The 26,436-nt window shown below is 34.0% G+C and overlaps 4 protein-coding genes and 1 pseudogene across 5 annotated transcripts; 3 read left to right on the forward strand and 2 right to left on the reverse strand.

Annotated features, from left to right (window-relative positions):
- Positions 1–965: 965 nt before the first annotated feature.
- LOC135132925 (mitochondrial S-adenosylmethionine carrier protein-like) lies at positions 966–2,163 on the forward strand. The gene is made up of 5 exons (XM_064061149.1): positions 966–1,081; positions 1,136–1,402; positions 1,509–1,631; positions 1,681–1,973; positions 2,023–2,163. The coding sequence occupies exons 1-5, from the start codon at positions 998–1,000 to the stop codon at positions 2,153–2,155; spliced, it is 900 nt and encodes a 299-aa protein (XP_063917219.1). The 5' UTR covers positions 966–997; the 3' UTR covers positions 2,156–2,163.
- A 9,558-nt stretch (positions 2,164–11,721) lies between these two features.
- Positions 11,722–12,943, forward strand: LOC135131679 (mitochondrial S-adenosylmethionine carrier protein-like). Its single transcript, XM_064059525.1, has 5 exons — positions 11,722–11,855; positions 11,910–12,176; positions 12,297–12,419; positions 12,469–12,761; positions 12,811–12,943. Exons 1-5 carry the CDS (start codon positions 11,814–11,816, stop codon positions 12,941–12,943), a joined length of 858 nt encoding a protein of 285 aa, XP_063915595.1. The 5' UTR covers positions 11,722–11,813.
- Positions 12,944–13,007: 64 nt separating this feature from the next.
- LOC135131680 (vesicle transport protein SFT2B-like) lies at positions 13,008–14,779 on the reverse strand (annotated as a pseudogene).
- A 3,489-nt stretch (positions 14,780–18,268) lies between these two features.
- LOC135132329 (mitochondrial S-adenosylmethionine carrier protein-like) lies at positions 18,269–22,803 on the forward strand. Of its 2 annotated transcripts, XM_064060391.1 has the most exons (6): positions 18,269–19,299; positions 21,180–21,625; positions 21,680–21,946; positions 22,089–22,211; positions 22,261–22,556; positions 22,598–22,803. In XM_064060391.1, exons 2-6 carry the CDS (start codon positions 21,542–21,544, stop codon positions 22,728–22,730), a joined length of 903 nt encoding a protein of 300 aa, XP_063916461.1. In that variant the 5' UTR covers positions 18,269–19,299; positions 21,180–21,541; the 3' UTR covers positions 22,731–22,803. The 2 variants fall into 2 exon arrangements, with proteins under 2 accessions (XP_063916461.1, XP_063916460.1); XM_064060390.1 differs by lacking the exon at positions 18,269–19,299 and having other exon boundaries at positions 20,078–21,625.
- LOC135132330 (vesicle transport protein SFT2B-like) lies at positions 22,795–23,738 on the reverse strand. Its single transcript, XM_064060392.1, has 2 exons — positions 23,150–23,738; positions 22,795–23,098 (listed from the first exon to the last, which is right to left on the reverse strand). The coding sequence occupies exons 1-2, from the start codon at positions 23,504–23,506 to the stop codon at positions 22,970–22,972; spliced, it is 486 nt and encodes a 161-aa protein (XP_063916462.1). The 5' UTR covers positions 23,507–23,738; the 3' UTR covers positions 22,795–22,969.
- Between the last annotated feature and the right edge of the window lie 2,698 nt (positions 23,739–26,436).

Genomic DNA, 26,436 nt, shown 5'->3' on the forward strand with positions numbered 1-26,436 from the left:
AGTTAATGATTAAATTAAAATCATCAAGATTGCATCAAATAAAACAAAGCATAATGAACACAACAAGGCGTACATTAAATACGATCACAATCAAAATATACATAATACAAACACAAAATGCACCTCCCATTTCTAGTCCATGATAATATATTAATTTAACTGATGAAAATTTTCAAGATCCTTTGGTTCAAAACGGATCAAGGATGGGTTTAATAAATTCCATAAATGAACTATTTTAAATCTCGAACGAGGAGTTATGAAATGTGAATACTACAATAACTTAAGGTATAATCATTCAAAAACTTTAGATATACCGTTAATTTAAAATAGATTATATTAAAATTACACGTGTTTATAACCTGTCTGTCTGTGCGTCCGTCATGTGTATCGATTCCAAAAAATTTTGAGTTGAAACCAACCAAATAAATTTTTTGTAACGATTTACACAATGTTTACCACGATCTTTAAACGTCTGGTAGACTTCGGAGCAGTCAGTTTTATATTTTCTGAGACAAATTTTCAAATATTTTTGTGAAAATTAGAATTTTTTCCCAAGAGCTAAATTTTGAGATGTCGTGATTTAATTGATCATTGAGATAGACAAACAAATTTAGTTAGAATTTAACCATCTACAGGGCCAAGATTCCACAGTGTTCCATAAACTCCCCAACAGACAGATAGACGGAAACGTGAAACCCACTTCTTTACATGAAATACAATCATTTTGAAATGGTTCTACGAAATAGTAAGTAATTTTTCTGTTTTGAATATTTGTATGGTGGTCCACTATTTTGTACACCGAAATAGTTTGGATCAGAGTACAGTGGACTTTTTTAAAACCAATTTTGAATTAAAATTAAAAGATTGACGCAAAATTTAAATCCGCGATATGTACCGAAAAGTTCCGATCCAGTCCATTGCGTAGCAACTTGGCAACACTGGTTGGGTAATTGTCGTAGTGCACTATGCATTAGTGAGGTGCAACCAACCGAGTCCTATGTGTAATTTCGTACATCTAAATTTAGACAATAGTGACACAATGTCAGAAGATCAAAAAAATGTGTATTTATCGGCATTATTTGTAAGTAAAGTAGGCAACCAACTATACGCCAACTATTCAAAATTTTATGCACAGGCTGGAGCAGCCGCCGCCCTCGCTGTTGATTCAACCCTTTTTCCTCTAGATACTTTAACAACACGTCTTCAGTCCGCACGAGGCTTTTTTAAAACCGGAGGTTTCAAACATGTTTATAAAGGCATTGGACCTCAAACCATAGGAAGTGCTCCAGAAGCGGCCTTATTTTTTTTGACGTATGAAAGTTTTAAATATTACGTTGAACCAAGGGTGGACTCTGATGTTTTACCATTAGTTTACATGACTGCAGCCACAGCTGGTGAAATCGTATGTGTTATTACCTTATTTTTTACAAAATAACGAAACATTGCACGTAATCCATAGTAGAATATTTTGTTTTTAAATTTTTTAAATAAACGAGCTCGAATTATAGGTATCCTGTTTAATTGGAGCCCCAGTGGAGGTGGTAAAGCAGCGCAGACAAACTTCTACAAATATAAAACACACCTCTATGAGAATTTTCATGCATGCTGTTAAATCCGAAGGACTAATAAAAGTCGATTTTGAATTCAATTGGTTATCAAAAAGTAATAAAAGGATTGTAGGGCTTGTATAGAGGATATGGTTCAATGTTAATCCAAGAAATTCCATTTTCTTTAATACAGTTTCCCGTTTTGGAATATTTAAAAAAAGTATACAGGGTCAGTTTTAAAAATGACGTTCCTCTAGATTCATGGGATGTAGCAAACTGTGGTGCCGTGGCTGCAGCTTTCGCTGCTATGGCAACGACTCCTTTAGATGTCGCTAAAACCCGAGTTATGTTGGCTGATAAAAAATTCGCGACGGACACAATCAAGACTGTGTTGAAACAAATTTATTACGAAAAAGGATTTAAAGGGTAATGAGTGTTATCATTATTTGTAACATTTGCAGCACTTTTTTTCCAGTCTTTTTGCAGGGTTTACACCAAGAGTGATGTTAACAACAATCGGTGCTTACGTATTTTTCGGTACTTACGATTTATCAAAGAATTTTTGCAACGATTATTTGTTGAATCCTGACCCGACGGTCAACTGGTAATACTTTTTAATTATTTTGACCATTAAATATTGCTAAATCGCATTTTTTTAATAAACATGACGGTATTACTTCCACTTATTTATCAATTATAACATTAAATATATTAGCAATAAAGTCCAAATACATCTGTAAAGAGTATCAAAATAAATACATCATCAGTGGAGGGGGTTTAAAATTGACATAGATTACAACATTAAATATGCACGTAAGTACTGAAACACATATTTTGATATCCTCATGTTTACCCTACACACGCGACAAAAGTCTTCTTCATGGCATCTCCGGCATATGGTATGTCCGACAACGAATAGCCTGTCATCGCCAATGACTGAATTATAATAAATACTAAAGCTAAGATAGCATTATGTAGCTGAAAACGAATCAAATTAAACCACGCACACAAAAATAATGACAGACTTACCACAAGAGCGGCCAACAACGTTAAGATAAACGACGCAAAGACAAGAATTGTGGCTATTGCTCTCGTTGAGGCAAACATTTTTTTGATTTGATTAAAAGGTCCCATGAGGAAACATGTGCTAGCCATGGATAGTATATTTCCCAGGGTGTAGAATACGGCGAAGACTGATAGGCCTCTGCTTAAAAAAACGGCGAAGGATCCAAGAAACGATAACAGTATTCCTAAGATAAAACAAAATAGAAATGCTTTGAGTTTTGTTGACCAACTTAATACAAACAGCAAAAATTATATCAATTTCATTCTAGAACACAGCAAAATTACTCATAAGGGGCGTTGTAGCATGAGCGGAGTTTGGGGCTCCTGGTCGTGGCTGTTCTCCTAGCCACGACGGTGATTCTATTTTATCGCAAGCACTGCCGCCCAGCACCCCTCAATCAAGAAGAAACGTGGCTAGGCGAGCAGGCCCTTACGGTCGCAAACTCGTGGTTGGGTCCCGGGTATGGGGTCAAGCCGACAGCGTCATGTGAGCCCGACCGCCCCTGCAATGTCTCACTGTCTGAGATAGTTTTTAATTTTTATGACATGATATAACTTTGAATCATCTGCGTAGACTAAGTATTCTGATAGGAAGCATTTCATAATATCATCAATAAAAAGTAGGAACAGCAACGGACCAAGTACTGAACCCTGAGGAACACCACTTTTGCTTTGAAATAACCGATATTTGATGCCCTGATATTCTATATAATTCACACGACCTGTCAGATAACTACAAATAATTTGTACTAGACCATCAGATAATCCAAAGCGATGCAACTTTTAATAATAATAATAATAATAATAATAATAGCGTTTATTGCCCAACAGTTTTAAATAAAAAACCAATTACAGAGCAACAAAATAATACAAAAATAATACAAAAAGAACAAAATAAATCAGCATTCTAAACCAAAACAAAATTATACTTATATAAATTTAACAAAAGGAAGCACAAAAAATAACAAATCATTATAATGTATAAACAGGGTGAGAAAACAGTGCTAAACATTTAATTTTGCATAACAATGTTGAATGATTAATTTTTTAAATTTTAAACTATTAAACTGGAATATATCAATAATACAGAATTCCTTATTATAAAGTTTGCACATTGTGTATATGGGAGATTTAATGAAGGTATTAGAATGTGGTGTGGAGGTATACGTCAGGGAAATGTTTCTGGAATTTTGGCGAGGTACATGAAAAGATATATTAGCTAACAATTCAGCACAATCGACATTGTAATTTAGAAGTTGATAGAAAAATATGACAATATTTATTTGCCTTTTGATTGTTAAAGGTAACGTATCAAACGCTCTATTGAGAAGTTCGTTGTCGATTCCTCGTTCAGGGTAGACACCGTACTTCTTATACCAAAGAAATTTTAAAAAGCGTCTTTGAACAGATTCGAGTAAGTTAATTTGTGTGACATAAATTGGGTTCCATATAGGACAACAATATTGAAGGATAGATAAGATGAAAGTGTTATATAACAGTTTTATAATGCTTAAATCAGTGAAATCCCTGCTATTTCTGATAATGAAACCAAGAATAGAAGTTGCTCTGGCAGTAAGTTCTTTTATATGGTGCTGAAAGTTTAATTCTGAGTCAAAATATATGCCTAGATCTTTAACAACATTGTGGCGGCTTAAGAGTTTATCTTTAATTTTGTAATTGAAGGCAATTGGACATTTTTTACGAGTAAATGACACTATTTTACATTTGGCGGCGTTTAATGAAAGTTTATTGTCCAGACACCATTTATTCAGAGAATCAAGATCCTCTTGAAGAAAAAGTGCATCATTGATGTCGTTCACAATTCTATATAACTTAGCATCGTCAGCAAACAGTAGGGCGGGACTTTTTACAGTGGCAGGTAAATCATTAATGAAAATCAAAAACATTAGTGGTCCAAGATTTGCACCTTGTGGAACCCCCGATTTCACATCATATGTCAACGAGCGACAGCCATTGTAATACACAAACTGACACCTGTTAGATAAGTATGATTTAATAAGTCGAAAGATCATACCTGTTAAACCAAATAACTCAAGTTTTTGTAATAAAATGCCGTGATCGATTGTGTCAAACGCCTTTGAGAAATCAGTATAACTTACGTCTACCTGTGATTGTTTATCAATAGCATCAGATATAAATTGAGTAATACATGTCAAATTAGTTAAAGTAGATCTTTTATTAATAAAGCCATGTTGTTGGGGCGATATGTAGGTTTTTACATGAGGATATAAGTAGGAGTATATAACAATTTCAAAAACTTTTGAAAAATTACTCAAGATAGAAATAGGACGGTAATTTTTGACATCTGTGTTGTCACCACTTTTAAACACGGGCGTGACTTTTGAGAGCTTCCATAAAGACGGAAAAGAAACTACTTTCAGTGACAAATTAAAGATTGTTGAAAGGGGTTTTACAAAAACATATTTGCAATCGCGAACCATAAAGCATGGAACATTATCCGGGCCACTTGTTAGTGAACTTTTTAATTTGTTTAAAGCATTCAAAACATCATTTTCAGTTATTGTGCGGATAGTTAGTGCGGGGATATCAGACGAACTTGTTTTTGCTTGAGAGTTTTGTTGAGACGTTATGTATGATGACTGGAAGTAAGTTGCAAAAGCGTCAACTATTTTTCCGCTCGAAGTTATGATATCATTTTCGAATGTCATTCTACCCGGAATTCTTGATTCACCTTTCCTGGACTTAATGTAGGACCAGAATCTCTTTGGATCTTTGGTTATGTTATTTTGCGTTACCTCAATATACTTTTCATGAGCAGAGGCAATATCTTTTTTGACACATTTACGATATTCTTTGAATTTGTCTAGATAAAATTCATTTTTGGTTTGTTTATACTTATTATGATAATATGTTTTTAGTTTAAGTTTACTTATAATATCAAAGTGGAACCAAAGGGGATACGTTGTTTTTTGTTTAGAAGTGAAGTTATAACGTGGAACGTGCTTATCAAGAGTACTATAGAGCTCATTGTAAAACTGTTCAACTGAATCATCAACATTATTGCATTTGTCTAAAAATGACCAATCAATATCAAACAGGTCGCGATAAAGCGTTTGAAAGTTAGCTTTCTTAAAGTTATAAGTCCAAAAGTTGCTGTAATCATTAGTAAAATTAAGAAAAGTGTTAAACAATTCAACAGAAATTAACAGAGCAGGGTGGTGGCTGTCTTCAGGGATAATAGAATCATTATCATGACTGATTTTACAATTTACATTAGCAAATATGAGGTCGAGTAATCTACCAGAAGAATTTTTCACATCATTGTATTGGGTCAAGTTCAAGAATCTGCAAAAGTTATTAATTGTATTCATTACATTATTATTTATGTCCATGTTAAAGAATGGTATATTAAAATCACCCAAAATTATTAAATCATTGCTGTCTGAATTGTAGTGCTCTTCAAAGAAATTGCAAAATATAGACAAGTCATTTACAGATGGTGTTTTAGAGAAATAAGCTACTATGATACAAAGTGGTTTGGTCTTAAAGTTAAATTTACAACCAATTACTTCAATAGACGTGATGTTATCACGAAGATACGATAAGTTTAGTAATTCCGCCTGTAACTTGTTATTTACTGCTAAAAGAACTCCTCCACCTCTAGAAATACCCAGTTGCCTAAAGTTGCGGTCACATCTGAAGGTGGTGTAGATTTGAGGACATAACATTTCGGAGTTGGAGATTGAGTCACACAGCCAAGTTTCACTAATACAAATAATGTCAAATGTGGAGTCACTTGTAGCATTATAAAAGTCCTGGGTCCTATTGCGAATACTACGAGCATTCTGATAATAAATCAGTAAAGAGCTGTTGGGCTTTAAGCGTTTAAATTTGACTTAACTATTTGCGGAACACCCTGAATGAACTTGATTCTAATATTATCCTCTCCGTTATTTATACGTTGACGCAGATCATTTTTGACTGACTGTAGGTACGATAATTGTAGTGGGGTTCTGTCTATGGATACACCGACGTTTTTAAGTTGTCGATCATTCTGGATTTGAGCAGTCTTTGTACGAACGGTTTGTAAAATTTTTTTAGCTTGCTGTTCATCCTTAAAATGTATTTTGATGGGCCGAGGACGACTTCTATTGACATCATATTTCCCTAAACGGAAACAATCAAGATCCGTAACTGTATCATCGCCAGTTATTTCAAGAAACGCCAAAAAGTCAGTGACGAGGGTTCGATCTTTAATTTTTCTCTCAGATGCGGGCGTATGCTGGGGTAGTTCATCGAAGCCGTAAAATATTAGATTTGATTTTCTGAGCTGACGTTCATTTACTTCTCGAATGATATCTTCAAGTCCAATGTCGGACGGCGTTTTTTGTGACAACTGGTTTTTTAAAGATTCAACTGTAGCTGATAGTTTATCAATTACTTCCTTTAGATGGGGAATTATGTCACAACAATCACACTTGTTATTAGAAACAGAAGCTGAGGTAGACTTGGAGCACTTAGGGCACTTCCAAAAAAAGCCAGGAGTAGACCTTATCAGGTCAAGTTGATTTTTTGTTATATCAACACATCTGATGTGATAGTATGCCGCACAAATTGCACATTTTATACTCTGCACAGTAGGGGTTATCGCATTCTCACACTTCACACAATGAGCCGGCATTTTCGAAAATAATATCTGATAAACACGGAGCACAACGAAACACGTCCGTTCGGTTGACTGCCAAGCTGTTCTCTCTTGCAACTTTTGCAAAAGTAACGAATGTTGAACCATGTCAAAAGCTTTAGAAAAGTCACAATAAACTGCGTCAACTTGCAGTCTATTTTCCAAAACACACGAAATAAAGGTAGTGAAGGAGCAAAGATTTGTAACAGTTGATTTTCCTTTCAGAAAACCATGTTGTTTTGGCGACAACTGATGATTAACATGGGGGTAGATTGATTTGTAAATTAAAATTTCGAACTTTTGGCAAAATTGCAAATGATAGATATCGGTCGATAATTTTTTATTTCATTTTTATTTCCAGATTTATAAACCGGCGTAATACGTAATTGTTTCCAACAATCAGGAAAACCTTTATGACGAATTATTAAATTATAAATATGTAATAATGGTTGACAAAGAACATGTCAACAGTCGGTAACTAAAAACGCTGTTATTGAGTCAGGTCCCATAACACAACTGTTTTTAGACTACCAACCGCCTCTAGAATTTCATACTCATCAAAGTTTCTTGTGATGCAGGTGTCATTTAGACAGTATTTGTCAAATTCGCAGTTTTTCCTCAAGTCCTCCTGATACACAATTTCAAATTGTGTCGCGAAACCATTATTAATATCAGCAGGAGTATTAAGCAATTCATTATTTACACCTATCATACAACCTGGAATGCGTGTGTGCCCCTTAAGATGATAAACAAACACACAATGCATCCGGCGTTGCTAAAAAAGCTTCTCAGTGATGTAATTTTCCACGTTCGAGAAAATGTCTCGGTGATGTAACGATGATATGATGATAATATCTGCTTATAATATTATAAATTCTACCGTACCTTCACGGTCTTTTCCCAGAATGGAGCAACATTAGGTTGATTTAACTGCCGTTAATGAACTAAGTGAATTTCATGAAAACTCCTGCAAGTGCTCTATCTGAACAAATCAACTGTCTGTTAAATTGTGTTAGAACCAGTTAACGATTAAAATCCTAACATGAACTGTGACTTTACAAACAATGAAACAAATTTACACGACACGTTAACTTCGGTCGAAAATCCGCATAGTTCTGCTTGGAACAAACGCAAGAATTAGCTACGCGTGTTGGGGAAACTGTGGCATCGCGTCGTTACGATTAATTCTCGTTGAACAAATGCTTCCCCTTTTTTATTAACTACAAACCAACTAAACTTAACCTAGCTTACTCACCACGTGGTTTCACACACCACAAACAAACCAAAAGTGACGCCTCTCGCCCCTCAAGCTACCGAATCAACTTCTACCAACCCTCTCAACAGACACTACCAAGACAATCCCTAGGAGCTACCAACTACCAGAAAAGAACTAAACGTGCACATGGTTGCCTATGTTTAACGATTTTCTTGATTGAATTTTTTTTCAAATTCAAACTATTTAAATGCGAGTTCGCGCCCTTGTTCATTTTTTTTAGCGCGAAATTTCAATTCAAAGTCGGTCACCACAACGTCGTCTCCAAAATTTAGAATAGTAACTAAATATTATTTAAATTTTATAAAATAGGATACTCCTGCATATGTGGTTTAGGAAACCGTGTTAAGTTTTATCCTAGACATCCAGATTTTTGGAGGAAAAATCAAAGTTGCAACATCTTGGAATTCAACTTTGGAACTACAAAATCGAATGCTCTGAAATTTTACAAACGTTTTTCGGTTTATGACACTTTAAAACAATAATGACATCATTTTAAAATTTTGCCGAAAAAATGAAAATGTAGCAAATATAAATTTTGGCGATTCCATTTGATATTTCAGATCCAGTGCTCATCTGAATGACTGAGGTTCACTGTATAATTGTTTTTTAAGCAAACAGACCAATTTTGACGTTGAACATTTTTATTGTTTTTTTATAAAATAAAAAGTCAATTTTTGTCGTGAAGTTTTTTACATTTCATTCCATTTTTAACTTTATTTTTTAAAAAGTTGTGGATTTGTAAAGATTTTGACCATAATTCCAGCGGATCTATATAGAAACCGATGACTTCGAGATTTTCGCAAAAAAATAAAAAACCTCTTCAACGTCAAAAGTGGCCTGTTTTCCTAAAAAAAAAACTCATAATAAATTAAAAAACAAAATGTGGGGTGAAACGTACCTTTTTACTTACTAGTAATTTGCCCCTTTCTGGTATATATACATATATTTATTTAATTTTATATTGTGTAGGGACTCCTGTATGTGTGATTCATGAATCCGTGTCGAGCTTTCACCCTTGACATCCCGATTTTTGAGAAAAAAATCAAAATTGTGTAACAACATTTTACAGTTTAACTTTGAAATTGTAAAACCGAATGCTCTGAAAACTTGCAATTTTTTAAAGATTTTCGTAACCATGGTAAATGGTTAATTAACTTTTTTTCGTTTATGGCCTCGTAAAAAATGATGACGTCATTTTATAATTTTGCACAAGTTTTCCTTAAATTTTATAGAATTACATACTCCATATGTATGGGTAATTTAAAATCCGCTTTGAGTTTTTCCCGTACACATCAAGATTTTTTGAAAAAAATCAAAAATTGTATGTTACAATTCAACTTTAAAACGGCTGAATACTGAAATCATGAAGATATTTTAAGATTGTTTTATGTCCTTTCCTCTGCGTTGAGGACACAAAATCAACCAAATTTCATTTTCTTTTAACCGCGGATGCGTGTAATCTGAACGTGCTAAAAGTCGAATTAGGTCGAAATATAAACACAAACAGTCAAAGTTAAGCATATACTGAGAAATTGAAAATGTCTATATTTTTCCCGTCAGTTATCTGCTTTAAATATATTTCATATTTAAAAATGCAGGAGTAGCGAGGATGTTAATTATACAACTTTATAGAGGTGAACAGTCATCATAAAACGAAAATCCCCAAACCTAATTTTATGGAGTGATTTTTAAAGAAGCGTAATTTGTCGGACAATACGTCAAGGGCGAGGTAAATTCTGTCAAAATAACCTTCCACAATTTTTTAAATGGCTTAGTTTTTCTGGGTAACGTCATCAAAATTCAAAAAACAACGTATTTTTTTTTAAACGCCAATGTCGCCAGCAAAATTGAAAATAATAATAGTAATAGTAGTCCTGGTAGACCCCCAAGTTTCAATTTTACGCATTTTGACAAGAAATACTTGTATGGAAGGCTATATCACAGTGGGTTAAATTGGTTTTCTCAGAAATTCGGATTTTTTAAATATTCTGGAGGCTTACTTCTATCCCCGCAAAGGACACAGCCAACTAGACAACCCGGTTCACAAGGTTTGAAAATCGGTATTGCAGATAAAGATTCACTTGAAAACGGAGGGAGAAAAAAACTTTTAGTTTTAGTAGCAAATTGAGTATTATAATTACAAGAAATAAAACAACCAATAAATTAAATTGTGACACATTCTATCAGCCATTTTGAAGGACAAGGATTTACATGAAGTTAAATTACGCATGAATTCAAGTTAATGATTAAATCAAAACCATCAAGATTGCATCAGATAAAACAAAGCATAATGAACACAACAAGGCGTATATTAAATACGGTCACAATCAAAATAATAATTCGAGAATAAATGTTCTAATTCAAGCTGTGAGAAAATAATTCAGATGTAAGAAAATAATATTAATATACTTAATACAAACACAAAATGCACCTCCCATTTCTAGTCCATGATAATATTAATTTAACTGTTGAAAATTTTCAAGATCCTTTGATTCAATTAATTTATTTATTTAAAATAGATTATATTAAAATTACACGTGTTTGTAGCCTGTCTGTCTGTCCGTCCGACATGTGTGTCGATTCCAAAAAAATTTGACTTGAAACCAATCAAATAAATTCTTAGTAACGATTTACACCCTGTTTACTACGATCTTATCATCTGGTAGATTTCATAGCAGTCAGTTTTATATTTTCTGAAACAAATTTTCATTATTTGTTTTTGTGCAAATTTGAATTTTTTCCCAAGAGCTAATTAGTCAGCCACACGAGTATTATTTTATATTTTCGTATCAAAATTTTGAGATGACGTCATTAAAGATTCTCATAAACTCCTCAACAGACATAGACGGAAACGTGAAACCCACTTCTTCACGTGAAATATATACAATCATTTTTAAATGGTTCTACGAAATAATGAGTAATTTTTTGTTTTGGACATTTGTATAGTAGTCCAATATATTGTAGACCGAAATAATTTGACTCAGAGCAGACTGGACTTTTTTAAAACCAATTTTGAATTAAAATTGGTTTTAAAATTGACGCAAAATTTAAATCCGTGATATGTACCGAAAAATTCTGATCCAGTCTATTACGTAGCAACTTGGCAACATTGTTTGCGTAAAAGTCGCAATGCACATATAATGCACTTATCTTAGATAAGGGATAAGGGCACCTATGCACTAGCGAGATGCAACCAACCTAGTCATTATGTGTAATTTCGTATGATTTCTTACATCTAAATTTGGATAATAGTGACATAATGTCAGAGGACCAAAAAACTGTGTATTTATCGGCATTATTTGTAAGTAAAGTAGGCAACCAACTATACTTTAACTATTCAAAATTTTATGTACAGGCTGGAGGAAGCGCCGCCCTCGTTGTTGATTTAACCCTTTTTCCTCTAGATACTTTATCAACACGTCTTCAGTCCGCACGAGGCTTTTTTAAAACCGGGGGTTTTAAACATGTATATAAAGGCATAGGACCTAAAATCATAGGAAGTGCTCCAGAAGCGGCCTTATTTTTTTTGACGTATGAGAGTTTTAAGTATTATTTTGAACCGAGGGTGGACTCTAATGTGTTACCATTAGTTCACATGTCTGCAGCCACAATTAGTGAAATCGTATGTGTTATTACTCTTATTTTTCACAAAATAACGGAATGCTTTGTTTTTAAATTTTTTTTTTAATTTCGGAGAACTGTTTAGAGTTTCAAAATGAAAATAAACGCGCTCAAATTACAGGTAGGCTGTTTAATTGGAGCCCCAGTGGAGGTGGTGAAGCAGCGGAGACAAACTTCTACAAATACAAAACACACCTCTCTCAGAATTTTCATGCATGCTGTTAAATCCGAAGGACTAATAAAAGTCGATTTTGAATTAAATTTGTTATAAAAAAGTAATACAAGGATTGTAGGGCTTGTATAGAGGATATGGTTCAATGCTAACCCAAGAAATTCCATTTTCTTTAATTCAGTTTCCTGTTTTGGAATATTTAAAAAAAGTATACAGGCTCAGTTTTAAAAATGACGTTCCTCTAGATTCGTGGGATGTAGCAAACTGTGGTGCCATGGCTGCAGCTTTTGCTGCTATTACAACGACTCCTTTAGATGTCGCTAAAACCCGAATTATGTTGGCTGATAAAAGATTCGCGACGGACACAATCCGGACTGTGTTGAAGCAAATTTATTACGAAAAAGGATTTAAAGGGTAATAATTGTTATCATTATCTGTAACATTTGCAGCACTTTTTTTCCAGTCTTTTTGCAGGGTTTACACCAAGAGTGATGTTAGCAACAGTCGGTGCCTACGTGTTTTTCGGTACTTACGATTTATCAAAGAATTTTTGCAACGATTATTTGTTAAATCATGACCTGTCGGTCAACTGGTAATACTTTTTAATTATTTGGACCTTTAAATATTGCTAAATCGCATTTTTTAATAAACATGACAGTATTACTTCCACTTATTTATCATTTATAACATTAAATATAATAACAATAAAGTCCAAATACATATGTAAAGAGTATCAAAATAAATACATCATCAGTGGAGGGGTTTAAAATTGACATAGATTACAACATTAAATATGCACGTAGGTACTCAAACACATATTTTGATATCCTCATGTTTACCCTATACACGCGACAAAAGTCTTCTTTACGGCATCTCTGGCATATGGTATATACGACAACGAATACCATGTCATCGCCAATGACTGAATTATAATAAAAACTAAAGCTAAGATAGCTTAGATAGCATTATGTAGCTGAAAACGAATCAAATTAAACCACGCACACAAAAATAATGATAAACTTACCACAAGAGCGGCTATCAACGTTAAGATAAACGACGCAATGACAAGAATTGTGGCTATTGGTCTCGTTGAGGCAAACATTTTTTTGATTTGATTAAAAGGTCCCATGAGGAAACACGTGCTAGCCATGGATAGTATATTTCCCAGGGTGTAGAATACGGCGAAGACTGATAGGCCTCTGCTTAAAAAAAGGGCGAAGGATCCAAGAAACGATAGCAGTATTCCAACTTAATACACACAGCAAAAATTATATCAATTTCATTATAGAACACAGCAAAATTACTCATAAGGGGTGTTGTAGCACGAGCGGAGTTTGGGGCTCTTGGTCGTGGCTGTTCCCCTAGCCACGACGGTGATTCTATTTTATCGCAAGCACTGCCGCCCAGCACCCCTCAATCACGAAGAAACGTGGCTAGGCGAACAGGCCCTTACGGTCGCAAACTCGTGGTTGGGTCCCGGCTATTGGGTCAAGCCGACAGCGTCATGTCATCCCGACCGCCCCTGCAACGTCTCACTGTCTGAGATAGTTTTTAAATTTATGACATGATATAACTTTGAATCATCTGCGTAGACTAAGTATTCTGATAGAAAGCATTTCATAATATCATCAATAAAAAGTAGGAACAGCAACGGACCAAGTACTGAACCCTGAGAAACACCACTTTTGCTTTGAAATAATCGAGATTTGATGCCTTGATATTCTATATAATTCACACGACCTGTCAGATAACCGCAAAGAATTTGTATTAGACCATAAGATAATCCAAAGCGATGTAACTTTTGCAAATGCAGCGAATGTTGAACCATGTCAAAAGCTTTAGAAAAATCACAATAAACTTCGTCAACTTGCAGTCTATTTTCCAAAACACACGAAATAAAGGTAGTGAAGGAGCAAAGATTTGTAACAGTTGATTTTCCTTTCAGAAAACCATGTTGTTTTGGCGACAACTGATGATTAACATGGGGGTAGATTGATTTGTAAATTAAAATTTCGAACTTTTGGCAAAATTGCAAATGATAGATATCGGTCGATAATTTTTTATTTCATTTTTATTTCCAGATTTATAAACCGGCGTAATACGTAATTGTTTCCAACAATCAGGAAAACCTTTATGACGAATTATTAAATTATAAATATGTAATAATGGTTGACAAAGAACATGTCAACAGTCGGTAACTAAAAACGCTGTTATTGAGTCAGGTCCCATAACACAACTGTTTTTAGACTACCAACCGCCTCTAGAATTTCATACTCATCAAAGTTTCTTGTGATGCAGGTGTCATTTAGACAGTATTTGTCAAATTCGCAGTTTTTCCTCAAGTCCTCCTGATACACAGATTCAAATTGTGTCGCGAAACCATTATTAATATCAGCAGGAGTATTAAACAATTCATTATTTACACCTATCATTCAACCTGGAATGGGTGTTTGCCCCTTAAGATGATAAATAAAGACAAAATGCATCCGGCGTTGCTAGAAAAGTTTCTCGGTGATGTAATTTTCCACGTTGCGAGAAAATGTCTCGGTGCTTATAATATAATGAATTCTACCGTACCTTCACGGTCTTTTTCCAGAGTGCGGCAACATTTGGTTAATTTAACTGCCGTTAATGAACTAAGTGAATTTCATGAAAACTCCTGCAAGTGCTGTATCTGAACAAATCAAATGTCTGTTAAATTGTGTTTAGAACCAGTTAACGATTAAAATCCTAACATGAATTGTGACTGTACAAACAATAAAACAAATTTACACGACATGTTAACCTCGGTCGAAAATCCGCATATTTCTGCTTGGAACAAACGCAAGAATTAGCTACGCGTGTTGGGGAAACTGTGGCGTCGTCGTCGTTACGATTAAGTGTCGTTAAACAAAGGCTTCCCCCTTTTTTATTAACCACCAAACCAACTAAACTGAACCTAGCTTACTCACCACGTGGTTTCACATACAACAAACAAACCAAAAGTGACGCCTCTCAACCCTCTAGCCACCGAATCGACTTCTACCAACCCTCTCAACAGACACTACCAAGACAATCCCTAGGAGCTACCAACTACCAGAAAAGAACTAAACGTACAGATGGTTGCCTATGTTTAACGATTTTCTTGATTGATTTTTTTTCAAATTCAAATTATTCAAATGCGATTTCGCGCCGTTGTTATTTTTTTTTTCAGGGCGAAATTTTAATTCGAAGTCGGTCACCACAACGTCATCTACAAAATTTACAATAGTAAATATTCTTTAAATTTTATAAAATAAGATATTCCTGCGTATGTGGTTTATGAAACCCTGTTAAGTTTTATCCTAGACATCCAGATTTTTGGATGAAAAATCAAAGTTGCAACATCTTGGAATTCAACTTTGGAACTATAGAATCGAATGCTCTGAAATTTTACAAACGTTTTTCGGTTTATGGCACTTTAAAACCATAATGACATCATTTTAGAATTTTGCCGAAAAAATGAATATTTACCAAATATAAATTTTGGCGATTCCAAAAGCATTGTTTGATATTTCAAATCCAGTGCTCATCTGAGTGACTGAAGTTCACTGTATAATTGTTTTTTTTTTAAGCAAACAGGCCAATTTTGACGTTGAAGTTTTTTATTGCTTTTTTATAAAATAAAAAGTCAGTTTTTGTCGTGAAGTTTTTTTAATGGATTTTTTTACTTTTCATTCCATTTTTAAGTTTATTTTTTAAAAAGTTGCGGATTCCATATAGAAACCGATGACTTCGAGATTTTCACAAAACAATAAAAAAACCTCTTCAACGTCAAAACTGGCCTGTTTTCCTTAAAAAAAAAAACAACTCATAATCAATTAAAAAACAAAATGTGGGGTGAAACGTACTTTTTTACTTACTAGTAATTTGCCCCTTTCAGGTATATGTACATATATTTATTTAATTTTATATTGTATAGGTACTCCTGTATGTGTGATTCATGAATCCGTGTCGACCTTTCATCCTAGACATCCCAATTTTTGAGAAAAAAATCAAAATTGTGTAACAACCTTAGATCATATAATAAATAGATACCAATACTCAAACTGAATGCTGTGACTAGACATGAAGCTATCTGTTGTCGTTTTCTACGTCAAGGGGAGTAGTATAATGCTATCCTTGTGTGATCACCACATCTTCATCTTTGTTATATGTAGTGATGTGAGTGTATAATACAGGCCGTATAATACCATGGTTTAAAACCGTATTATACGGTATGTATAAAATGTTTTTATACCACTGGTATAAAATTAAATTTTTAGGTTATGTCAATCGTAATTTTTTTAACTTATTAAGTTACATTAAAAGCAATTTATCATTGCAAAATAATATTTATGATTATGAGGATGACAATGAGAATATCCTCAAATTGTAAGATGATGTAGATAATGATGTCGACATTGCCGAAGATAACATCAGCGTTGACGTTGATGAATCTGAAACAAATGAAGACTCAGATATGGAGGTAGAAGAAGCTTTCATACTGCACGTAGTTGATGAAGATCAATGAAACAATAGTCTCTACTTTTGTTAATTTTTTTTTAATTGACGAGAACAATGTTTTATTTTCATATTCACATAGCTTTTTTTCAGAGAGTAGAAAAAAGTTTTATTTTCATATTTACATAGTTTATTGTTTGTTTTTTTATAATAAATTCTTCGTGAAGAGTTTTTGTTTTATTTCTCTACTAATTAGTAAATCACCAGATGACATTTACCATAAAGCTAAAAATGAAAAATGTTGGCGCCAAAATTTGAATATAATACCATATATAGTGAACCAAGAGGTATAAGGTTATATGGCCATCATAAAATTAGTTGACCGCAAATAAATACCCCCTTTGTGCGGTTCGCACTAAGCTTACCGGTTGGCAATAAATCATCTTCTAAACATTTCTTGTTCATATTTAACAGGGCCGGCTTTCAAAGCGAGTGGTTATTTCGGAACCCTCAGCGGCTGCAGGTAGCAAAGAAATAGTGGAGTGGTGGATTTTCATATTTAGTGAAAGCCGCCCCTGAACGAAACCGCAAGAGCCGGTCGAGCTGTAGTGGACTCGTTATTTACGACCCTAAAACCTTTTCTATTGTAAACAACTTAACTTCGACACAATGGGATAATTTTATGATGGCCATATAACCTTATAGCTCTTGGTTCACTATAAAATACCGTATAAAACGGTATTATACCATGGTTTTATACCGCAAAAATAAAATACGGTATTTTTACATCACTAGTTATATGCATTTCATCTGTATATGTCTATTTCACTTCCATCCTTGTACCGCACCAGCGCAACAAATCGCTTTTCACAGATATTTCTTCTAACCTCTCTTTCGAGTTGTTGTACAAAAAACAATTTTAGAATTTAGAACAAAGATCCTATTTTAAGTGATGTAGTCATAAAGGATCACAATTGCTGCCCAATAATTTACTATTCCTTTCGTTATCTACTGTGAATTATTTATAAAATCAAGCTGTCAACATCGTTCTTCCGAAGTTAGTTCAGACCACGGTTGTAGAATAGATAGGTTTGTACACTAATGGCTTGGGATGGCGACGCTTCTTTTCGATCCCTATATCCATGGAAAGGACACATACAGCTAGCGCCTCTACCTTGTCGAGCGGAAATCATTCTAGTTATTTTGGGGATTTTCGTTTACATTGCTTTATGAACAATACAAAATTTGTAAATGACATTTGATCGGAGTCGATAAGTAGGATTTCTTTTATTAATTACATCGGTTATAGACAGATGCCTATAGAGTTCTGTGTCCCTAAAACGTCAAAAACCAGGCGACGCGATCGACAATTGGCGTCGCTAACCAGGGATATGCAAATGTATGCTAGTGTATCAACCTATCTATTCTACAACCGTGGTTCAGACCATGATACAAGTAAATATGGTATGGACATCCCATGAACCAAAACTCGTCTTCTTCTGCGCAACGTTATCTGACGTCATGTGGAATGAATGACCTTCCACTTCTGTGTTGACATCTGATGTCAAATATCAATTTTAAGGGTTATGAGGCAGTTATGAGTTTTTGTGGTTATGAGGGTTATTGTTTATTGTTACCAAACTGATGCGTAAAAACAAATTGGTGGTTTGCTAGCGACCTAGCGTTGTTAAAAAAATAGCGGGGATGAAGCAAATAATAAGAAAATATGTATATTTCAGCCGAAGATACTCTGCAGAATAAAAATTGTGAAACATTGCAAATTGTTTTTACACTGATTGTGAATAGTAATAATAATTGTACAAAGAATCTCGTACATTTGGTAAGTACAAACCAATAATTTAATACACAACTATTAACCAGTATGGCGATCCTGTTACTGTCATTTGGCCGTCAATTGCCTTGGTGGTAACACGTCTTCCACGACTGTTTGCTGGTTACCGGTGACACTTTCTCGTTGAATAGGGCTGGAGTTACTTTGGGACTGGAATAGTGTTCTTTCCGGTCCGTTAACTCAATAATTCTAGTACAGTCTGTCGTAACCTCAAATCGTAAACACATCAACCTTTCGTTGACAGATAGCGAAAATTACTAGCCTCGCGCTATCTTTGTTTAACACATAGGTTAGGTTCCTCTCTGTCGAATTCCGACCACAGGCAGTTTGCCGTACTTTCTAAAAGTAATAGTAGATCTAGTGACTTTAGTTGGGCTCGGTAAATATTTCAATTTCCCGCCTGAATACAGCCAGGTGACGTCAGCAAACCTGCGTATGTCCATACCATATTTACTTGTATCATGGTTCAGACATACTTCCTAAAATTTAGGCGCGCAAAATTCAAATAGTGATCAGGCAAGGATAGCTTCATTGTAATCCCTCCATGCACGAGAGAGATGTGTGACAGGAGGATGTCGTCACAGGCTGTTCTAGGGAAAGAACACGGCATGGTGGGATCTATTTATTATATAATCTAAGGTAACAACACTTTACAGTTTAAGTTTGAAATTGTAAAACCGAATGCTCTGAAAACTTGCAATTTTTTTAAGATTTTTGTAACCATGGTAAATCATTAATTAACTTTTTTTAGTTTATGGCCTCGTATAAAATGATGACGTCATTTTATAATTTTGCAGAACAAGTTTTCCTTAAATTTTATAGAATTACACACTCCATATGTATGGGTAATTTAAAATCCGCGTTGAGTTTTTCCTGTACACATCCAGATTTTTTGAAAAAAATCAAAAGTTGTATGTTACAATTCAACTTTAAAACGGCTGAATACTGAAATCATGAAGATATGTTAAGACACAAAATCAACCAAAATTCATTTTCTTTTAACCGCGGACGCTTGTAATCTGAACGTGCTAATTCGAATTCGGTCGAAATATAAACACAGTCAAAATTAAGCATATACTGAGAAATTGAAAATGTCTATATTTTTCTCGTCAGTTATCTGCTTTAAATATATTTCATATTTAAAAATGCAGGAGTAGCGAGGATGTTAATTATACGACTTTATAGAGGTTAACAGTTATCATAAAACGAAAATCCCCAAACCTAATTTTATGGAGTGATTTTTAAAGAAGCGTAATTTGTCGGACAATACGTCAAGGTCAAGGGCGAGGTAAATTCTGTCAAAATAACCTTCCACAATTTTTTAAATGGCTTAGTTTTTCTGGGTAACGTCATCGAAATTCAAAAAACAACGTATTTTTTTTAAAACGCCAATGTCGCCGGCAAAATTGAAAATAATAATACATAGTAATAGTAGTCCCGGTGGACCCCCAAGTTTCAATTTTACGCAAGTGTTTCTTGTCAAAACAAAAAACACTTGTATGGAAGACTATATCACAGTGGGTTAAATTGGTTTCCTCAGAAATTCGGATTTTTTAAATATTCTCATTCTGGAGGCTTACTTCCATCCCCGCAAAGGACACAGCCAACTAGACAACCGGGTTCACAAGGTTTGAAAATCGGTATTGCAGATAAAGATTTACTTGAAAACGGAGGAAAAAAAAACTTTTAGTTTTAGTAGCAAATTGAGTATTATAATTACAAGAAATAAAATAACCAATAAATTAAATTATGCCACACTCTATCAGCCATTTTGAAGAACAAGGATTTACAGGAAGTTAAATTACGCATGAATTCAAGTTAATGATTAAATCAAAATCATCAAGATTGCATCAGATAAAACAAAGCATAATGAACACAACAAGGTGTATATTAAATGTGGTCACAATCAAAATAATAATTCGAGAATAAATGTTCAAATTCAAGCTGTGAGAAAATAATTCAGATGTAAGAAAATAACATTAATATACGTAATACAAACACAAAATGCACCTCCCATTTCTAGTCCGTGATAATATATTAATTTAACTGATGAAAATTTTCAAGGTCCTTTGGTTCAAAATGGATCAACGATGGGAATAAATTCCATAAATGAACTATTTTAAATCTCGAACGAGGAGTTATGAAGTGTGAATACTGCAGTAACTTAAGCTATAATCATTCAAAAACTTTAGATATACCGTTAATTTAAAAGAGATCATATTAAAATTACACGTGTTTGTAATCTGTCTGTCTGTGCGTCCGTCATGTGTATCGATTCCAAAAAAATTTGAGTTGAAACCAATCAAATAAATTTTTAGTAACGATTTACACAATGTTTACCACGATCTTACAACGTCTGATAGACTTCGGAGCAGTCAGTTTTATATTTTCTGAGACAAGTTTTCAAATTTCTTTGTGGAAATTAGAAGTTTTTCCCAAGAGCTAAATTTTGAGATGTCGTGATTTAATTGATGATTGAGATAGACAAACAAATTTAGTTAGAATGTAAGCATCTACAGGGCCAAGATTCCACAGTGTTCCGTAAACTCCCCAACAGAGAGATAGACGGAAACGTGAAACCCACTTCTTCGCATGAAATACAATCATTTTGAAATGGTTCTACGAAATAGTGAGTAGTTTTTCTGTTTTGAATATTTGTATGGTGGTCCATTATTTTGTACACCGAAATAGTTTGGATCAGAGCACAGTGGACTTTTTAAAAACCAATTTTGAATTAAAATTAAAGCCTTGACGCAAAATTTAAATCCGCGATATGTACCGAAAAGTTCCGATCCAGTCTATTACGTAGCAACTTGGCAACACTGTTTGCGTAATTGTCGTAGTGCATTATGCATTAACGAGTTGCAACCAACCGAGTCCTATGTGTAATTTCGTACATCTAAATTTAGACAATAGTGACACAATGTCAGAAGATCAAAAAAATGTGTATTTATCGGCATTATTTGTAAGTAAAGTAGGCAACCAACTATACGCCAACTATTCAAAATTTTATATACAGGCAGGAGCAGGCGCCGCCCTCGCTGTTGATTTAGCCCTTTTTCCTCTAGATACTTTAACAACACGTCTCCAGTCCGCACGAGGCTTTTTTAAAACCGGAGGTTTCAAACATGTTTATAAAGGCATTGGACCTCAAACCATAGGAAGTGCTCCAGAAGCGGCCTTATTTTTTTTGACGTATGAAAGTTTTAAAAATTACGTTGAACCAAGGGTGGACTCTGATGTTTTACCATTAGTTTACATGACTGCAGCCACAGCTGGTGAAATCGTATGTATTATTACCTTATTTTTTACAAAATAACGAAACGTTGCACGTAATCCATAGTAGAATATTTCGTTTTTAATTTTTTTGAAAATTTCGTTGAACTGTTTTGAGTTTCAAAATGAAAATAAACGAACTCGAATTATAGGTAGCCTGTTTAATTGGAGCCCCAGTGGAGGTGGTAAAGCAGCGCAGACAAACTTCTACAAATATAAAACATACCTCTATGAGAATTTTCATGCATGCTGTTAAATCAGAAGGACTAATAAAAGTCGATTTTGAATTAAATTTGTTATACAAAAGTAATACAACAATTGTAGGGCTTGTATAGAGGATATGGTTCAATGCTAACCCAACATATTCCATTTTCTTTAATTCAGTTTCCCGTTTTGGAATATTTAAAAAAAGTATACAGGGTCAGTTTTAAAAATGACGTTCCTCTAGATTCGTGGGATGTAGCAAACTGTGGTGCCGTGGCTGCAGCTTTTGCTGCTATTACAACGACTCCTTTAGATGTCGCTAAAACTCGAATTATGTTGGCTAATAAAAAACTCGCGACTGACATGACAATCAGGACTGTGTTGAAGCAACTTTATTACGAAAAAGGATTTAAAGGGTAATAAATTTTATCATTAAATTTGCAACACCTTTTTTCAGTCTTTTTGCAGGGTTTACACCAAGAGTGATGTTAGCAACAGTCGGATCTTACGTATTTTTCGGTACTTACGATTTATCAAAGAATTTTTGCAACGATTATTTGTTGAATCGTGACCTGTCGGTCAACTGGTAATACTTTTTAATTATTTTGACCTTTAAATATTGCTAAATCGCATTTTTTAATAAACATGACGGCATTACTTCCACTTATTTATCATTTATAACATTAAATATAATAACAATAAAGTCCAAATACATATGTAAAGAGTATCAAAATAAATACATCATCAGTGGAGGGGTTTAAAATTGACATAGATTACAACATTAAATATGCACGTAGGTACTCAAACACATATTTTGATATCCTCATGTTTACCCTATACACGCGACAAAAGTCTTCTTTACGGCATCTCTGGCATATGGTATGTACGACAACGAATACCATGTCATCGCCAATGACTGAATTATAATAAATACTAAAGCTAAGATAGCATTATGTAGCTGAAAACGAATCAAATTAAACCACACACACAAAAATAATGACAGACTTACCACAAGAGCGGCTATCAACGTTAAGATAAACGACGCAATGACAAGAATTGTGGCTATTGCTCTCGTTGAGGCAAACATTTTTTTGATTTGATTAAAAGGTCCCATGAGGAAACACGTGCTAGCCATGGATAGTATATTTCCCAGGGTGTAGAACACGGCGAAGACTGATAGGCCTCTGCTTAAAAAAAGGGCAAAGGATCCAAGAAATGATAACAGTATTCCTAAGATAAAACAAAAAAGAAATGCTTTCAGTCTTGTTGACCAACTTAATGTTGTGGTTTCATTTAGCTGCGACATTATTCCGCTCTCTTCATCTGGAGAATCGTTGCCTCCGAGCACTCGTCTCAACTTATCCATTGTTTTGATTGGGGTTTCTGTTTATATTTGGTGTTGGCACTGTTGGTGCGTTTTATTTTATCGACAGATGTACGTTAACTAGATATGAATCACTTGATTACTGTGCTGTGTTGTATCAGTGATAACGGAGATATTTGAAAGTTATCAAAGAACAGATAGATTTGAGAATGCAACAGGTTAACGGATTAAAGTTTCATGTACGTCGAACTGTCAAGTGTCAAAACAAGTTGTGGGGAGGTTTGGTTTATGAACGACAGATGGCGCACTGTTGTGTCAGTTTCAAAATTATGAAGAAGGGGAAAATCGAAAAAAAGGCGTCTAGTGGACCATGAAATTTATTTTAAAAGTAATAATGTTGGCATTGTGTTGTGTTGCCAACATATTTTTTTTTAACATTAAATTTCAATGGTTATAAATATTCGATTTTATTGAAAATTATAGGCAACCCAACAAACGCACGGAAGATGATGTATTTGCCTACAAAAAACATCGTTACAGTTACAGAAGACATGTATTACAGGATTAACATAAATTAACAATAAACAACATCATTGGGAAAACTTTTTTTATATTAAATAAGGTACTGGAGTAAGACGGAATGGTAAACAACGTAGTCTGTCTGCGTTGTTCATACTAGTGAACTAGTTGGTAACTTTTTTGACAGGAAGTGTTCTGATGGCATTTATATTTACCTACCTATTTTGTCTCATATGCAATTAGTGGCAAACTAAGGACACAAAAGTTACCACTAACATTCTATTTCGTTTCATACATGAGTTAAGTATCACTCATTCCTACCTGTTGGGAATTCGCCACACCTTGCGAAGTGTTTAGTAACATTTTGAAATTTGTAACTGTAATTTGTAAACTTCGATTGAGAAGTTGCTTTTTTTATAAAAACCTTAATGTTTTCATTCAGCAAAAGGTCATGAAGTCAAAAATAAATTCAGTGTTTACTTTGGAAAACACGTTTTTAGCGTTTTCTGATTCCCAGTTATTGTGGTTCTCTAGAAAGTAGATGGCATCTTTTCAAATGTTATGTTTAGGTATTTTTGCGTGTTTGTGCAAACTTTCCAATTTTATTTAGGTGAACCATAATTTTGTGGTACGAATTTGGTGTAGGTACTTGAAAAGTGTTAATGTGATTTTTTTACTGATTTAGAAATATCCAGTTAATTTTTGTACAGAAATTAAGTAGTGTTGAGTTTTCTAGTTGTTTTACGAAATATAGATTTTTTTACCAAGTGTTTTGTAATTCTGCCACTGCCACTGCACAAAAATTACTAGATGTACTAACCTGCCTGTTTTGTTTTTTTTTTTTTTTAGGAAATTTCTTCAACATTTTCAACTCGGTATACATTTGTTTCACCTTGTCTGTCGTTAAAAAATTCATTTTTTGTTTCATGGCTCCTAGAATAGGAAAAAATATGTTCTCGTTTCCGTCTGTCCGTCGTTTGTTGTCTGTTGGCGGTTTTATTGGCCCGATAATCTCGGAAACTACTGGACTGATAATAATCAATAAAAGGTCTGCAAAAATCAATCCTATGTTAGCAGGTAGTGACCCCGCCCACCCACCCTCTTCTCATTCTAACGATAAATTTTATTCCTGTTTAGTATACTTTCCGCCTTTCATTCAGAGCAGATGAAATAATTACTGAAATGGAGACGGGGTGGGTGGGCGGGGTAAATTATTTTTTCTTCTGTAGAGTGAAATTGAGAAAGAGTACCTAGACTGTAAAAATTAAACATTCAGTTCTGCCATTTTTTAAAATGGAAGATTTCATTTTGTATATAATTTTTTCGTCAGCTTACCTCAATTGCAGCACCTCTATTTTTTAGAGAGTATGTCATTTGCCAATAAACGGTGTGCAAAAATCAGTCCTATGATAGAAGGTACAATTTAAAATACATTTGGTGACGTCATCTCAAAATTTTGCAAATAAAATGCTTGTTAAAACATGTGTTTTTTTTCAGAATCGTTTATACAGAGTGTCTTAAAAAATTTATTATTTATCTAAAAGTTTCATAAAATTCTGGGAACGCAGTAAATTGTTTTATTTTAATATACAGGGTGAGTCACTAAGCACACGTTCCTTGATATTTCAATAATTATTGCGAATAGAAAACAGTCACTGACTAAGTCTTACGGCTTCTTGAGTAGTATACACTAATATGGCAAGTAATTTCAACTATACAGAGTGTTATATTTTTAAGACACAACACAACTTAGTTTTTTAAATATAACAGTTTAGATATTTTTACATATTCTCACTGGCTTCCTACTAGGTGCGTATAATTGCAGTTCATTTTTACAATTTCTATGTTATGTTGCGCGTTATTTCAATTTTCTTATTATTTTTTTTAAGTAATACAAGTGTTCACAAAAAATCTTAATAGGATTGTTCTTAAAATCTGTTACAGTTGTTTGTAGCGAGATAAAGTAACGGCTTAATTAAAACTTCGTAATGTTAAAATATTAATTAATATAGAGAGTGTTTATAAAAAGTGATGAAACGTTACAATTTTCAAATATCGATATTTCAGTTTTTTCAAACAGGTACCGCGTATCTGGGTAGTTTCAGGCGTTCCCGATGCTTTGTAACTCCTAGAAAATGAAAAAGTAGATCTCCCATTTCCGTCTATTTGATGTAGCGTTTGTCAGACAAGTAATCTTCGAAACCACTAAAAATGTTAAACAAACTGAAATATCTCTATCTGAAAATTGTAACGCTTTAGAATTTTTCATAAACACTCTGTACATTCAGATTTAATTAAATTGATACCACAATATAAATATATTGCAACACAGATACTAAAGATAACCCTATTGTATTTTTTGTGGACCACTGTATTGCTTTGAAAAAATCAAAAATGTGGCAACGTCGCATTAGAATTTCAAAAATTAATAATTTAGACAGCCTAAGAAGAGC

This window comes from Zophobas morio, unplaced genomic scaffold, assembly GCF_036711695.1.
Source record: "Zophobas morio isolate AGI-343-1 ecotype UQ-CSIRO unplaced genomic scaffold, CSIRO_AGI_Zmor_V1 ptg000021l, whole genome shotgun sequence".
Lineage (NCBI taxonomy): Eukaryota > Metazoa > Arthropoda > Insecta > Coleoptera > Tenebrionidae > Zophobas > Zophobas morio.

Bases quoted from the DNA above. Each gene is read 5' to 3' on its own strand.
- LOC135132330 (XM_064060392.1), bottom strand. From the start codon at position 23,506: ATGGATAAGTTGAGACGAGTGCTCGGAGGCAACGATTCTCCAGATGAA. The intron at 23,099-23,149 runs GTAAGTCTGTCA...ATTCGTTTTCAG, and splicing joins CGTTGATAGCCGCTCTTGTG to CTACATAATGCTATCTTAGC.
- LOC135132925 (XM_064061149.1), top strand. From the start codon at position 998: ATGTGTAATTTCGTACATCTAAATTTAGACAATAGTGACACAATGTCA. The intron at 1,632-1,680 runs GTCGATTTTGAA...AAAGGATTGTAG, and splicing joins AATCCGAAGGACTAATAAAA to GGCTTGTATAGAGGATATGG. The intron at 1,974-2,022 runs GTAATGAGTGTT...CTTTTTTTCCAG, and splicing joins TACGAAAAAGGATTTAAAGG to TCTTTTTGCAGGGTTTACAC.
- LOC135132329 (XM_064060391.1), top strand. From the start codon at position 21,542: ATGTGTAATTTCGTACATCTAAATTTAGACAATAGTGACACAATGTCA. The intron at 21,626-21,679 runs GTAAGTAAAGTA...TTTTATATACAG, and splicing joins TGTATTTATCGGCATTATTT to GCAGGAGCAGGCGCCGCCCT. The intron at 22,212-22,260 runs GTCGATTTTGAA...CAACAATTGTAG, and splicing joins AATCAGAAGGACTAATAAAA to GGCTTGTATAGAGGATATGG.
- LOC135131679 (XM_064059525.1), top strand. From the start codon at position 11,814: ATGTCAGAGGACCAAAAAACTGTGTATTTATCGGCATTATTT. The intron at 12,177-12,296 runs GTATGTGTTATT...CTCAAATTACAG, and splicing joins CAGCCACAATTAGTGAAATC to GTAGGCTGTTTAATTGGAGC. The intron at 12,420-12,468 runs GTCGATTTTGAA...CAAGGATTGTAG, and splicing joins AATCCGAAGGACTAATAAAA to GGCTTGTATAGAGGATATGG.